This window comes from Podarcis vaucheri, assembly GCF_965113315.1.
Source record: "Podarcis vaucheri genome assembly, chromosome: 7".
Taxonomy (NCBI): domain Eukaryota; kingdom Metazoa; phylum Chordata; class Lepidosauria; order Squamata; family Lacertidae; genus Podarcis; species Podarcis vaucheri.
In genome coordinates, this window is record NC_138765.1 from 51,770,826 (window position 1) to 51,784,687 (window position 13,862).

Genomic DNA, 13,862 nt, shown 5'->3' on the forward strand with positions numbered 1-13,862 from the left:
CAGCATATATATGTAGTGGATTTGTGGGTGCTGATGATACCATTCATCCTCCCTTGAAACCTCTGTACGGAAATACCTTAAGGCCATGGAAAATGCCAGGAAGTACAGAGATGAGATCTGTAGTACTTCTGGCAGACTCTGATCTAACTGTGCCTGCCTGACACCTTCATCTTAATACAGTGTCCAACTAGAGGCTTTTGGGTTTCCATGCCAGATGCAGCCTTTGCCTCCACCCTCACCCACCCAGCCCATCAGCTGCCTTCCTGTTTTTCTTGCTCACTCCTTTGCTGCATTTTAGTCCGTCCAAATAAAGGGCCAACTGATTCCACCGTGGCTTTTTAATTTGTTTTGCAGAAATGTTCACTGCATGGTGCTGCTGTCACAGCACCACCACCCCTTCTTCTCTAGTTGCAAGCAGAATCTGAACTATCCAGTAGTGAGATGCTTCACAACCCTTGCAGAATTCCTTCTCAGGTCAGGAGGCAATCTTCCAAAGTAGTGTTCCCCAACCTGGTGCCCTTGAAATGTTTGGACTACAGCTTCCATTAGCTGCAGCCAGGGCAGTAAAGGGTACTACAGAAAGTCAATTAAACAGACTGTATACTGAAGTGCAGGAGGATTTAGTAACCTCCACAATCCACACAACAAGTGCCAGGTCCAGCCCTTTCCAGGGATGTTAGCCATCCCAATGCCTTTGGTTTGTGCTGCTAGGCCAAGCTAGGCGTTTTATAAAAAAGTTCATACATAAGTGCTATAAAGGGCCAAACCAGCTGGTCTAAATGACAGTCCTGTTAAACAAGAAGTCAAAGAGGTGACCATTTAATGTACATAGACATTTCCTGCTTGGCAGGGGGTTGGACTCATTGGCCCTTGTGGTCTCTTCCAACTCTATGATTCTATGATCTGTCTCTATTTTGGAAATGCAGCTTGCAAGATCTCAAAGGAAGACAACCTGTGTTACAGCAGAGAGGAGGTGCCTTCCCTCTCTTCCTGCCTCCAGTGAGCCTCTAAAAAGCCCAGATGTTTCAGGTCTATCAATTCTAAACAGCCACAGTGCCAAGTCCAAAGACATTTTTAGCCCTAAAAGGCAAGAAAGCAGAGGAAACATTAAAGACACAGTCTCCTGAGTAGTCCTGGTTTCGGCAGGGTGTGGAGGAACTCTCATCCTGCAACACTCTTCACCAGCAAATTCAGAACAAGCAGATTTTATGCCAGAAATACAGCTGAATCCACAACAGCCAGTTGCCTGCTCTGGAGTGCTTGCTCTTGAGTCAAACAGCAGACAAGCCCACAGTCCAACTGCAGCATCCAATATACTCTTTACGGAAAGTTATGAAACTAATTTCAGCCTGGGAACACCCATCAGCTCACAATAAATTAAGACAGGGGGGGGGGAAGCAAACAGCAGGCGGCAAAAGACAACACAACTGTTTATGTCCGGTTAGTGGCAATTCAAAGGAGCCATAAATGTCTCATTCACTCCGAACTCTCTTCCAGCAAAGCTCATGAAAGCCCCATTAAACAGCAGCTAAGTATGCCACGCTCTTTCCAGGCCCGCCTGGGCACAATAGACAATGTGCGCAACTAACGGAAAACAGGCCGCGGCCACATTCGGAGACTGTGAAGCAGAATCATTGGCTTTGTTTCGAGGTGGAGGGTTTTGGCTCCAGCACAGACTTTCCCACCGTCTTTGCAAGAGGGAGGTGGAGTGTTTGCCCAGCTGCCTCCCCTTCTCCCTGGCTCTTGCTCCCAACCTTTTGGGTGATGCCAGCTTGCTTATGAGGACCACACAGCCCCCACTGAGGGGCCCATTCAGCGCCTTCATAATGCAAGGAGAATGTCAGTTGCTTTAAGGAGGGCACGGGACACACTTGGAACCAAGCCCCTTCTTCTCTTGCAGAAGCACAAAGGCTTCCTCTTCTAGGAGCCCAAACAGGAGTGCTGCAGGGAAGCCTAGCATCAAATCCTCCAGACTTTTAACCGTGGAGTGTTAATGCTTTAATGGAGCTGCAAGGGCTCCAATGTCAATTGAGAATGTGCATCTTGAACCTTCTGCCTGTCCCATGTTGTTTTCTGAGATCAATATAGCACCCCTCTCCCCTCTCCATAACCAGCTATGCACCACTGGGGGTGTGGCGGTGGGATGTACCTATATCAGAGCACTGCAGCAATAAAACTGCTAGCACATTTGCAAAGCTAAGCAGAGTCTGTTTGGTATGGTTTTCATGTCTGAATTTCACCCCAGCAGACCTCAAAACAGCTTGTGGGGGGAGGGGAGACTGATAATTTAAACTAATAATTTTAAAAACTAAGACCCAAAACACCAGGAGATTCTCCCCTTCTACCTTACATCTGTTTGGGGACCCGGGCTCTACATGACAACTTTCTGCAAAGTCTCAAGTCCTATCCATTGCTCTCAGCAGCCTCCCAGCTAGAAGACTATGTGTATGAAGAGGATGCCCAAGCATCGTATAGTTATGGACCACCATTTCTACACCCACACCCACCTTAATCAAGTTTTGGAAATCAGCTCTGCAGCCAAGCTGTAGCCACATCCCCATATCTCTCCCCAGTGTGATACTAGGAGAGCTCAAGGTGGGCAAAGATGTTAGAAGGAAGCTTGACAGGAAAAACACTGTGCCCACTCAGCGCCTGGCATTTGGCTGCTCTGCTAAATCACACAGCTCGTGCCCAAGGGTGTATTAAAGGGTAATCCTCATGCAGCTGCTGGCTTGCCCTTCCTATCTATCTTGGCATTTAATGTCCCATGGGGCAGGCAGCGAGATATACATTAGACAGAGGCAAGCCAATGACAGAAGTCAGTATGTCAAAAAGGAAGAGTCAATGGGGGGAAAGGAAGCCTGATCTGGTTAACCTGAGCTTCACCAATCCCCAGCACACAGTTCTCTTTGGTCAAACAGCTTAGCAGCCAGGGCAAGGCTGGAGAGAGCCACAGAAGGGAGTGTTTAATATTAGCCTCCTGGAGGCAGAGGGCTTATCCCAGGATTACACTCATCCCCCTCCACCTTTAATCTGCTCCTCTCCTTTTCTGAGGATGGGTGGCTGAATGCAAACTAGGGAACCTGGATGGGGGAGAGGGAGGAGGGAAGTCCATTTCCTCTGTGCACAATTCAAACTGAGTAGAAAGCACTGCTGCCTCAGCAGTTAAAATGAGCTACACAGCTGGCTACCAGATGTGGACCAACTAGCACACTGGTCCAGAAGTTGCTTTCTAACAAGGTCACAAAGTTAAATGTCCCCCTCTTCACCAAAGCTGAAATGCTCCATGCCAGAGCAAAGACTCCAGAGGCAGGCGACTGATAGTTTCAGGAAATGGTTTCAGGAACAGCTGACCAACTTTTCAAGCAGCAGCAAAAAAATAGCCTGAGAAGGACATCCCATTGTAAAGTGCAATAGCTGAAGAGTGTTATTCCACCCTCCCACACACAGGGCGGGGGGGGGGGACCTTGGGAATGAAAAGTGCAACCTGATTATTCCATGCCAGAAGGCAAAATATGTAAATATCACAAGAGATTAAGAGCTGGGAGCTTAAAGTAGCCTCCAGAGAGTGGCTGTATTTAGGGTCAAGAGGCAAGGAGGGTTTGGAAAAATAACAAGACAAATACTCAAGCATGCTGGAGGGATGGCCAGAGGACACAGAGTTGGACTTCTGAAATCTAATTAACCCAGGATGTATTTGAGAAAGTTAGTGGAGAGCAAGGCAGTGCTGAGGAAGATGGAAAAGGCCCTGGAGGAAATTCTGAACAGGATAAAGGTAGATCCAGGGTGCTGTTATTTGGTCTAACCAATGAAGCCTTAGTCCCAGCTAGTGCTCTGCCCAACCCAGCCCTTTGGTTCTATTTGCATAGGATGAAGACCAGATGCTTCTATGGAGCATAAAAGGGAGAGGGGAGCTGGAGGGGTTCTGGCGATAGCTTAGAACAGGGGTCAGAAACCTTTTTCAGCCATGGGCCGGTCCACCATTCTTCAGATCATGTGGTGGGCCAGACTATATTTTGGAAAAAAATATGAACGAATTCCTACGCCCTAACAAATAACCCAGAGATGCATTTTAAATAAAAGGACACATTCTACTCATGTAAAAACACGCTGATTCCCGGACCATCCGCGGGCCAGACTGAGAAGGAGATTGGGCCACAGGGAAGGAGATTGGGCCACGGGCCTTAGGTTGCCTACCCCTGGCTTAGAAAAAGCCTCCATTGCTGATGCTGGATGCCAGACACTGGTCTGGGAGCCCTGGAGGTAATTTCTAAGTAGGGACAATAGCCAAGTCTCCCCAAGCCTGGTGCTTTCCAAACAGACTACAACTCCCAGCAGCCCCGGCATCATACAGTTATGCTGGCTGAGGCTAAAGGGAATTGTAGTCCCAAAAAACTGGAGGGCGCCAGGTTGGAGATGGCTAGATGAGCTTTAGCTGAGGAAGCCACTTTTCTTTCCAAGTCAGTTCTGGGACAAGGGCAGAAGCTGAGGGACTGTTTGTTCCAAGCTCCCCCACCCCAAAAAGACAACAGCCCATAACTAACCCTTTGCTCCCAGGAGAACGCTAAGCTTGACTCATATCCACTCATCAAGAGAGAAGGGAAAGCTGCATTTGACTCAGCAAAAGCCAAAGCAGCTGTTTAATCTGGCACCAGTAGGGCTAGGAGAGGAGAGCTGGGACACTGGTGGGCCAGGCTCCAACCTCACAGCACTTTTTGGCACAAGAAGGCAAACCCCCATCTCACAATCTCCTGCAGTCGCAGCTAGAGCATCCCTCCCACATCAACCAGGCTTTATCCAACCATGTAAACACTGCTAGGCCAACCAACTTCCTCATTGCAGTCACACCCTTCTTTTCCGAAATGGATTCTCAGATTTGGGGTTGCCACAAGGTTAGAACTCTTGCCAGGTTTTTAACTGTCCGGTCCCTCCTACATCCGGAGGTATTTTTAAATAGCTCTCAGGAGCTTCAAGTGTCATTTAAGGGTGACACAAAATTCCTAGCCAAAGCAGTATCTATATGCTTCCTTTTTGGGAGGCAAAACCCGCTGAGAATCTCTGCCCCACAGGCTGAATGTGGCCCTCCATGTCTCTAGGTGGCCCTCAGGATTCTTCCCAGGTCATGCCCCCGCATTAGTACTGCTCTGTGCCCTTAAGAGCCTTTGCCTGGCTGGAATCTGGACCTCAGGCTCCAAAAACTAAACACTATCAGTGCTGGAAAGCAATGCAGATCCTTTTCATCTGGCTGGATGCTGGTAGAGCTTGTGGGTTACAACCAGAAAGTAATTATATGTTTGTGGCCTTGGCTATAGCTCAGGCATAGGCAAACTTGGCCCTCGAGATGTTTTGGGACTACAACTCCCATCATCCCTAGCTAACAGGACCAGTGGTCAGGGATGATGGGAACTGTAGTCTCAAAACATCTGGAGGGCTGAGTTTGCCTATGCCTGCTATAGCTGGTCCACGCCCCTCAGCCTATAGGATCTCTTTCTCAGTCTCTTTCAGCCATTTGGCAGCATCAACATAGACAGATTTTGCATGTCATGATTTTGGGTAAGGTTTAAGATTTTCCTTTCTTCCTCCGATTTAATTTTAGCCTAGAAGTTGTCAATTCTAATGAGGCTAAAGATAAGCAACAAGGAAAAGTCTCTGCTTGGAGAAGCCTTCTGAACATTTCCCGCAAAATTCTGCTTTTGCATATTCTAGGGAAAGGAAACACACAGCATGGGGTATATCTGGAAGAAACACAGCTTGTTCCAAACCTACACACCTTTCAGCTGTGAAAATGGAAATGGCAGAAACACAGAAGCAGCTGAGGCCCAGGACCAGCATCATAAATGGATGGTGATGAGGCCCAGCAGAGCTTTGAACTGGGACCAGAGCTCTAATCTGCTTTCAGCCTCATCAAAAGCCATGTTTACTATGGAGCATTGGAGCTGTAAACCAGAATACAAACCTTGGTTTCAGTTAGTGGTTTCTCTGGAGAGAGCTAAACCACAAGCCCAGGTTCAGATGACACTGAAGTCAAACTGTGGCTCATCTTAGCACAGCCGCAAAACGACCAGACAGAAGCAAAATGATCGTAGGCTCCTCTCTGAAAGCCCACGCTTTGTTCATTTGCACTAAGCCATGCTTTGACACAGTGTTATGTACAAACAGGATCAATGAGGTCCCTTCTATACATTTAAAACAATATTATACCATTTTAAGCAGTCATAGCTTCCTCCAGAGAATCCTGGAAACTGTAGCTTGTTAAGAGTGTTGAGAGTTGGTAGGAAACCCCTATTCTCCTCACAGAGCTACGGTTGTCAAAAGTTGCCTGAGAAGAGGGATTGTTAAGCCACCCTGAGAACCACAAAAACAACAATATAGAAAAAGTAGCAAAGCAAAATATCAAGAAATCATAAATTTAGGCAACCCAGCAGCAATCAGTTAAAACCATTAGCCTGGGAGAAAAACTGATGCGTTTTAATCTGGTGCTTAACAACAGATAGCGTAGGGGCAGCTGGATGTATATGGGGAAGGAATTTCACATCTGCTGTGCCACAACGCAGAAGGCCCTGCTCCTCTAAAGGGACACATGTGACCTGCTCACCTCCTTCGTAGGTTAGGCTGAGGTCACCCATGGAGCTTCAGGCATGAGAGGGAATTTAAAACTGGCTTTGCTCAGCCCAGGATGGACACCCAATCCCAGTGACATTTGCTAACCAACCCACACTAGTACACGTACTGTATATTCTGACCTCTATTGTGTGGTCTGAGGTCCCAGCCACAGGCCAAACAAAAGGCGCAGATGTACAAGGGCTGGATACAAGAAGTAAAACACACACCCTCCCCCACCGCTGAGAACCAAAGCTTGGGAGCAACACTCTCCTCCCACCAGCTTTTCCTTAACTAAGGGCACTTAAAAACACGACTGTTTACACTGGCACAGAAGGTGGCAGCAGCACTTCCCACTGACTGGCACAGTCAGTCATCTGCAAACCTTCTCCCCCTCCACTTCACATTTCCAAAATACACATTCCAAGTGACAGAATCACACCCCGGCATAAGCAGGGAGCCTGTGCTGTCATTTCTTCTTAACCACTAAGGCAGCATAATGATTAAAGACACTTTAAAAATATCCCCAAGTTTTCGTAACTGTATGCACTCAATCGGCTTTCCCAAGAGCTCCCCCCCCCCGAAAGAACTTATCCCGAGGTTAAATTAACTGTACTATCACATCAAAAAAGCACGTAAATGACAGCCTGTCTACAGGTCCGACAAACCAGGCAGCTAAAATGGTTATGGACAGGCATTCTCAACTGATGCTGCTTTCCAGACAAGCCTCTTGCAGAGTTTGACTATACTGCTTGCCAGCTGGAAGTCCACCATCTCTTCCCTTCAGGTTTTAAAAGCCTAGTTGCCCTGCATTCCTATGAAATCCAACCATTACTGCGCACTCACATTTCTTTCACACTGTCTTCCTAGAGTTAGCACAGAGGCAAATTAATGGAGCAGATATTGCCAAGTATCACAAAAAAGCCGCAACACTTGACGAAATGACCAGTTGCCAATTCAGTAAAAGTGACTTTTAAAATGTTTTCAATTGCTGCTCTGCATTGAAAACTTTCATGTAACTATAGGCTGACTCTGATAAACTAGCATAAAAATCTTTTTGACAAATAATTCATGTTTATAGAAAACTTACACCATTAAAGTTAAAATAATCCACTACAATTTCTTTTAAAAGTTAAATTAATTTACCATCACCATTTGCTAATTTGCTTTTGTAATTAAGCATCAGACTGGTTCTATTGCTTTTGTTCTATTAAAGTTATGCTTTAGAAATACTTGATGCATATTCGACTAGTTAACTGCCCAACCTTAATCATTATGAACTGTTAACTTCCATGACGCTGCTGCCTTCCATGCTTCAGTTTCCAGTGACTGACCTCTTGGGTCACACTAATCCAAAAGTTTTCCAATAGTGCGTCATGTGCTAGTGTCAAGGGCAAAAAAAGGAAAGTGGGGACAAGTAGACCAGGGTTTTGCTATTTTATTTTAGCTCCTAACCAGAGTGTCAGACAACCCCCAGGACCACACACAGTGCTCCAGCCTTTGGAAAGCAGCTCCACCCTTACTGGTTATGACTCCTGCAGAACCAGACCTGCAAACTGTTTCCACGCCTAGGGACCAAGTCTGGGCTCATGAATATAAAAGCGAGAGTCAACGGATCAGTCCAAACAAGCCCATCCCACACTGAGAAAACACCTGCTTACACCAAGGGGCTTGCCAACGGAGAGAGTTGGATCATTTTGATGTCGGGACCAAGACAGATGCACCTAGGGACAATGTTCAGGGCAAGGAGTTGAGGCGTGGAAAGCAACATTGCCTGGGCAAAGTTACCCACAAAGGGCCAGACTTGGAGAGTAGAGCACACCGTGGAACTTGCGTAAGGGAAGAGAGAGCAGTACAGGAACCGATTCTGGACAAGCTCCCAAGGAAGGATAGAAAATCTTTACTCCCAGGAAGTCAGCTGTTCCCATCCACACCAAGTCTCAGACCCCACCTTTTAAAATGCATGCACCCTACCCCTTCAACCAACTTAAATAGTTCAGAATTATGCCCATTTTGTGCTCCCAACAACCCTGCGAGGTAGGCGCCAAATTTAAGCGAAAACCCAGGTACTTCCCCAAGCGAGCTTCGAGGGCTCACTAACCACCCGCCCCCCGCCTTGTTTATTTTGGGTCCCATCCCCGGCCTCGAGGAACAGGAAGCAGCGGGTGGCACAATAAGCAGCGGCAGCGCCGCCGCCCCCTGAGCGCGTGCAGAGCGCATCCCACCAGAATCCCTCGCCTACCTTCCAGGAGGACCTCCCTGCCGGCCCGCTTGAGCGCCTGCACGGCCTGATCGTGGGTGGCGTCGCGGAGGTCGGTGCCGTTGACGGAGAGAATGGCGTCTCCCAGGCGGAGGGCGCCGCAGCGCTCGGCGGCCAGCCCCGGGAAGATGCGCGAGATGAGGACGGGCATGCGGTTCTCGCGGCCGCCCTTGATGCTAATGCCCAGCCCGCCCGCCTCTGCCTTCACTACTCGCACCCGGCGCACCCCGCTCGGAGGGGAGCCCGGGGGCGACGAGGAGGAGCAGGACGCGCCACCGGGCAGCCCCGGCGGAGGGGAGAAGGGCCGGCCGGGAGGCGAGGAAGGCGGATGGACGGACGCCGAGGGGGGCATCTCCGGGCTGCCGCTGCCCGCTGCGCTCCGCCCGCCCGGGCTGCCCGCGGGGCTCCGCGCTCGGGATGCTGCTGCTGCTGCAGCCGCGACGGGGCTCCCCCACTCGGCGCCGTTGGGCAGCCCGTTGACGGGCTCCGGGTCGGAGCTGAGCACCAGCGCCTCCCCGCTCAGCTCGGCAAGCGCCCGCACCCAACGCTCGCGCACCAGCACCTCCACCAGCCCCGCCTTGCAGGCGCGCGTCCACACTGCCATGGCCGGACCGGAGTCGCGCCGGACTCACGCCGGAGCAGCAGCGGCTGGGAGAGCCGCAAACTCCAGCAGTGAGGCGGAGGAGGAGAATGGGCCGCGCGCGCCCGCCGCCCGCCCCCTATAAGGAGGCGGATTGGGAACCCCGGGAGACCCCGCCTCTCCCCGCCCAAAGGGGCGAGGCCGGACGGTGTGAGCGCGGCTGCGGCAAAGCGGATTTGGTGGGAGCGGGAGGCGGAGCTCCGCCCCCCCTCCACACACCATAGAGATAAATAAAAAGTTAGAGGGACGACATCCCTGATCGGGATAGGGGAATATCGGGGTTCGCATTTAGAGAAGAGACTTTTTAAAAGTTCAGTTAAAAATTAAGGACGAAATCCAGCAGCTCGACAAAACAACAGCAGCAGCAAAACCATAATCTTTTAGTTTTAAAACATAAAAAGTCCTACCAGTGACATAGTCCTAAAGTAAGTACAGCTCTTTATTAATAGTGGCACCATGTATTAAAAACACCGCATTGTAGGTTGACGGAGGCATGTATCGGATACGACAGCCCCGCAGTGTAGTCTAGAGAAATATTGCAGTCTAGAGGTGAAGGTGAATTGAGGTTGGTTCGGATTTTTGGCCATAACTTTCCATTGCTGGGGGACTCCTTGATTTGCTGCTCCTGGGCTAAAGTCCTGGTTTTCTGCACGGCTTTCACTTCAGACCCTGGGGCGGGGGGAGAGAAACTTCCCAAAAGTTCCGGAAGCGAAGATCTGTGTTTCCTTCTACCTCGAAGTCTAAGCCGGTTTTTCAGTCACGGAGAAATAGAGGGCGTGGCCCAGACCCAAACTCCAAGGAGAGTGACGTCGGGTGGCTGCGCGCGCGTGGCGCTGGGGGGGGGGAGTAGGGAGGATGCGGAGGAATGAGTAGTTCGTCGACGACTGCTCTGGATTTAGTTACTCCGGATTAATACGAAGCTAATCCTGGCCATCCTGCGCAGGCGAGGGAAATATTTGTCTCACCCTCCATTCACTTTCCAATGCTCACTTTCAGGTGCAGTGAGTTTTTCTACTCCGTTGTTTTCCCGCGCGGGAAGCTGCTCCTCAGCGTCAGTACATCTGCTTTGCATGCAGAAGGCTCCAGGTTCAGCCCCTGGAAACTTCTGTCCGGGCTGCAAAACCCTTCTGTGCAGAAAAGAGCGCAGCTGGCTCCTGCATGGGCCAGCAATAGCCAACATAGTTGGGCATTCCAAATGTGTTTGGACTACAAATCCCATCAGTCACAAACTAAAGTCAGGAATGATGGGAGCTGCAGTCCAATTACATGTAGTGGGCACCACTTTGGTTACTCCTGGACTGTAGATAATGCTGTGAGATCATCTTACCCCATATATGCCCCCTCAATTGCTTTTACCTGCAAAACTGGCTCTGTTACCCGTGCCGCATAATATCTGTTTTGCATTTGTAATAAATCAGTCTTTAGCGTGGCTGCACCTACACTGTGGAACTCCCTGCCTATTGACACCAGGCAGGCACCTTCACTGTACTTTTTTGGGCCCCTGCTAAAAACATGTTTGTTTAGACAAGCCTACCCAGATGATGAGAAGCTGGTGTGTTTTTAGTTTATTGCTAGTTTTAATTTTTTTGAATGTTTTGATTGTTTTTACTAATAATCTTACTGTTTTATTATTTCTGTAAACCTCATTGAGGTTTTCTACAATCAAGTGGTATATAAATTAAATGAAATAAATGCTGCACACTGCAGCTCATCGTTTAAGGGAGCAGTGAATAAAAAGGAATAAAGATACAGTACTAAAAAGTTGAAGTTCTTTCGTTTTAAAAAATAATGAGACTAGCAGGAGGACTTGAGAGCAATTTCATCAGAGAAGTTAAATTGCAAAAGAGAAAAAAAAAAAACCTCAAAGAAAGGCTTCTAGCAACATCACCATGAAGAGTGAGCCAAAGGGTTAAGTCAGCAGCCTCTTGTCACTCAAGGGCAAAGCAGATCCCTCCAGCCACCCAGCTCCTAGCAAGGTGCCTGCCATGTCCTCTCACATGCCACTGCAGCACATCCATTTGCAGATGTGTAATTCAACTGTCAACTTTACATTGCTATAGCTGCATTTAAGAAGTGCTAGATCACCAAGTAGGCAGATTAAGCCATGTTTAGAGCACCAGCAAAGCAGGGGCAACCCCTCCAAAATGAGTTAGTTTTAACGACATTTGATATTTCAAAAAAGCATTGAAGTAGAAATCACGGGGGAAATCAGAACTTTGTTAGGCTTCCTTACCCTCCACTGCATGCTCCTCTCCCATTTTTCTGTTCTCTCTTTACTACTTATTTCCAGGGGTGAATGGGGTGTTAGGAGAGGGGTAATACCTCTGGTGGGGGACACATCATGCTCCTTCTAGGGTAGTTTGCCCACTTTTGGTCCCCACCTTGCACTCAGCTCTCACCTTTGGCTCCTAGAAGCTGTCAACATGTGACAGTGGCCACACCATGGGAAACAGCTTCAACTCGCCAGGTAAACCAGGTGAGGGTAGCCAATGGGTCTCAAACCCTCAGTGAGTTAGGGACTTCCCCTGCGTGCAAAAGCAGGCTCTTGTGGACTGAACAGATGAGACCAACTATAGACACAATGGTCAAGAAGGCAGTTTCTGCATGTGCTGTAGAGGGGAGGGGCATATGGGGCTCATCAACCGGGAAGGTGGTCCATCAAGAGGGAAAACCCGGTGTCCAGTGCCCACCCACTGATCAAGGGTCCAATCAACAGGACTGGCCACTAGCCATGAAAAGAATGGCCTGGAATCACAAAGAGGCTGTCTGAATTAAACAACTGGATCGAGCCTGCTGTGGTGGGGAGCTATTCCAGGTTAGAGACCACTACATTAAAAGCTCCACTGGAACACTAAGCAGGGCTGAAGTTTAGGCCAGCTTCCCACATCCTGGTGCCTTCAGATTTATGGGACTACAACTCCCATCAGCCCTAGCCAGTGGTAGGCCCAAACATCTGGAGGGCACCAGGTTGGGGAAGCCTGGGCTGAGCAGCTCCCTCCAGGGACTGGTTAAAGCCCCAGTGGGAGCTGCTCCACATGGGCACAAGTCTTTTGTCAGGTTGTATTTCCTTCAGAGCAATTTCAACTTGCATCACCCCCGTTTCGCTTGAGGAAAAGGCAGCCTGGATTAAAAGAGGATTTTGCAAGCTTATTACACAGGCCCAATAAGGCAGGCCTGCAGCTAAGATTTCTAGCAGGTTGAGACAGACGGATTTGGTTCAACTGCAGCCCCAAGTGCTTGGCGTTAATTTGGCTGTAGGTTCCCACGAAGGGAGCGAAGCCCTCGCGTGGCCCAGAGTCCTTCTTGATGTCGAGGCTTTGCCGCTGATCCTTGGGCTGTGGAAGGCTATTTTTGACATGAGCAGACGTAATCAGCAGTGATCCCGGACTCCTGAGGACATCTCTGTTACGGAATAAACTCTTTGCGGCTCCAGCACGTTGGGGACAGGAAGGGATGTCCGTTGCAGGAATAGCCAAATCTTCTGCCTTGCCCGAGTTAAGCTAAGCGGCCTGCCTCCACCTGCTCCTTCGAGTCTGGGTGGAACAAACAGTGCCAGGTCTTAAGTCAGAACGCAACTTCGGCATGAGGCAGAGCTCTGTAGGGGGCCCAGTGTTCATAGAATCATAGAATCATAGAGTTGGAAGAGACCACAAGGGCCATCGAGTGTTCAACTGCACCTGGAATATTTGAAGGAAGCAAATAACCCTGGACCTGCTGAGATAACAAGGCATGGCTTCCAAACAGTGTAAAAGCCACACAATGTCTCTTGTTAAGCAAAATTGCTATCTCAGTGAAGATTTAGACTTTACATTGTCTAGTCTGGGCTTAAGGCCCACCCTCTGCCACACCATTGGGTAAGTTGTACTCTCAAAGCTTCAAGTCCCCCATCTATAAAATGGGAACAATACCAACTTGTTTCAAAAGGGAATTCATTGGGAGAGTCAAGCACAACAGACCATAAATGATTTTGCAAATTTGTTACATGAGCTGCTCTAATAGACCTTTGTATTGGCCTCGTTTTTATTTATTAACTAGGCCTTCCTCCCATTATTTGAAAAAAACCCCACATATTTGTGAACATATGGAATTGTCTTTATTTAAAGTAATAATTTCTGAATTGTAATGCTCTTGTGTTGAGAGAACAAACAATTCAGTATCTAATAAGGGTGGTTTGTTTTCTTCAAAATGGCCACTGGATTTAAAAACAAACAAACAGGCTCAATCTATGCAATAAATCTATACAACAATAACTACAGTGCCATGACTACAAGACCGTCATCTGACACCTAGAAAAGAACATGAAGGAAAACAGGCGAGGAAGGAAAGCTCACAGCTGGAAGAGAGGCGGCACTCGAGTCAAGC

At 48.7% G+C, this 13,862-nt stretch overlaps 1 protein-coding gene across 1 annotated transcript in view; it reads right to left on the reverse strand.

Annotated features, from left to right (window-relative positions):
- The window catches only part of SNTB2 (syntrophin beta 2), a 33,989-nt gene extending 24,445 nt beyond the window's left edge, over nt 1-9,544 (reverse strand). The window contains exon 1 of the mRNA XM_082232449.1: nt 8,843-9,544. Coding sequence (XP_082088575.1) covers nt 8,843-9,464 — 622 coding nt within the window. The 5' untranslated portion in view covers nt 9,465-9,544. The remainder of the gene's footprint in view (nt 1-8,842) is intronic.
- Between the last annotated feature and the right edge of the window lie 4,318 nt (nt 9,545-13,862).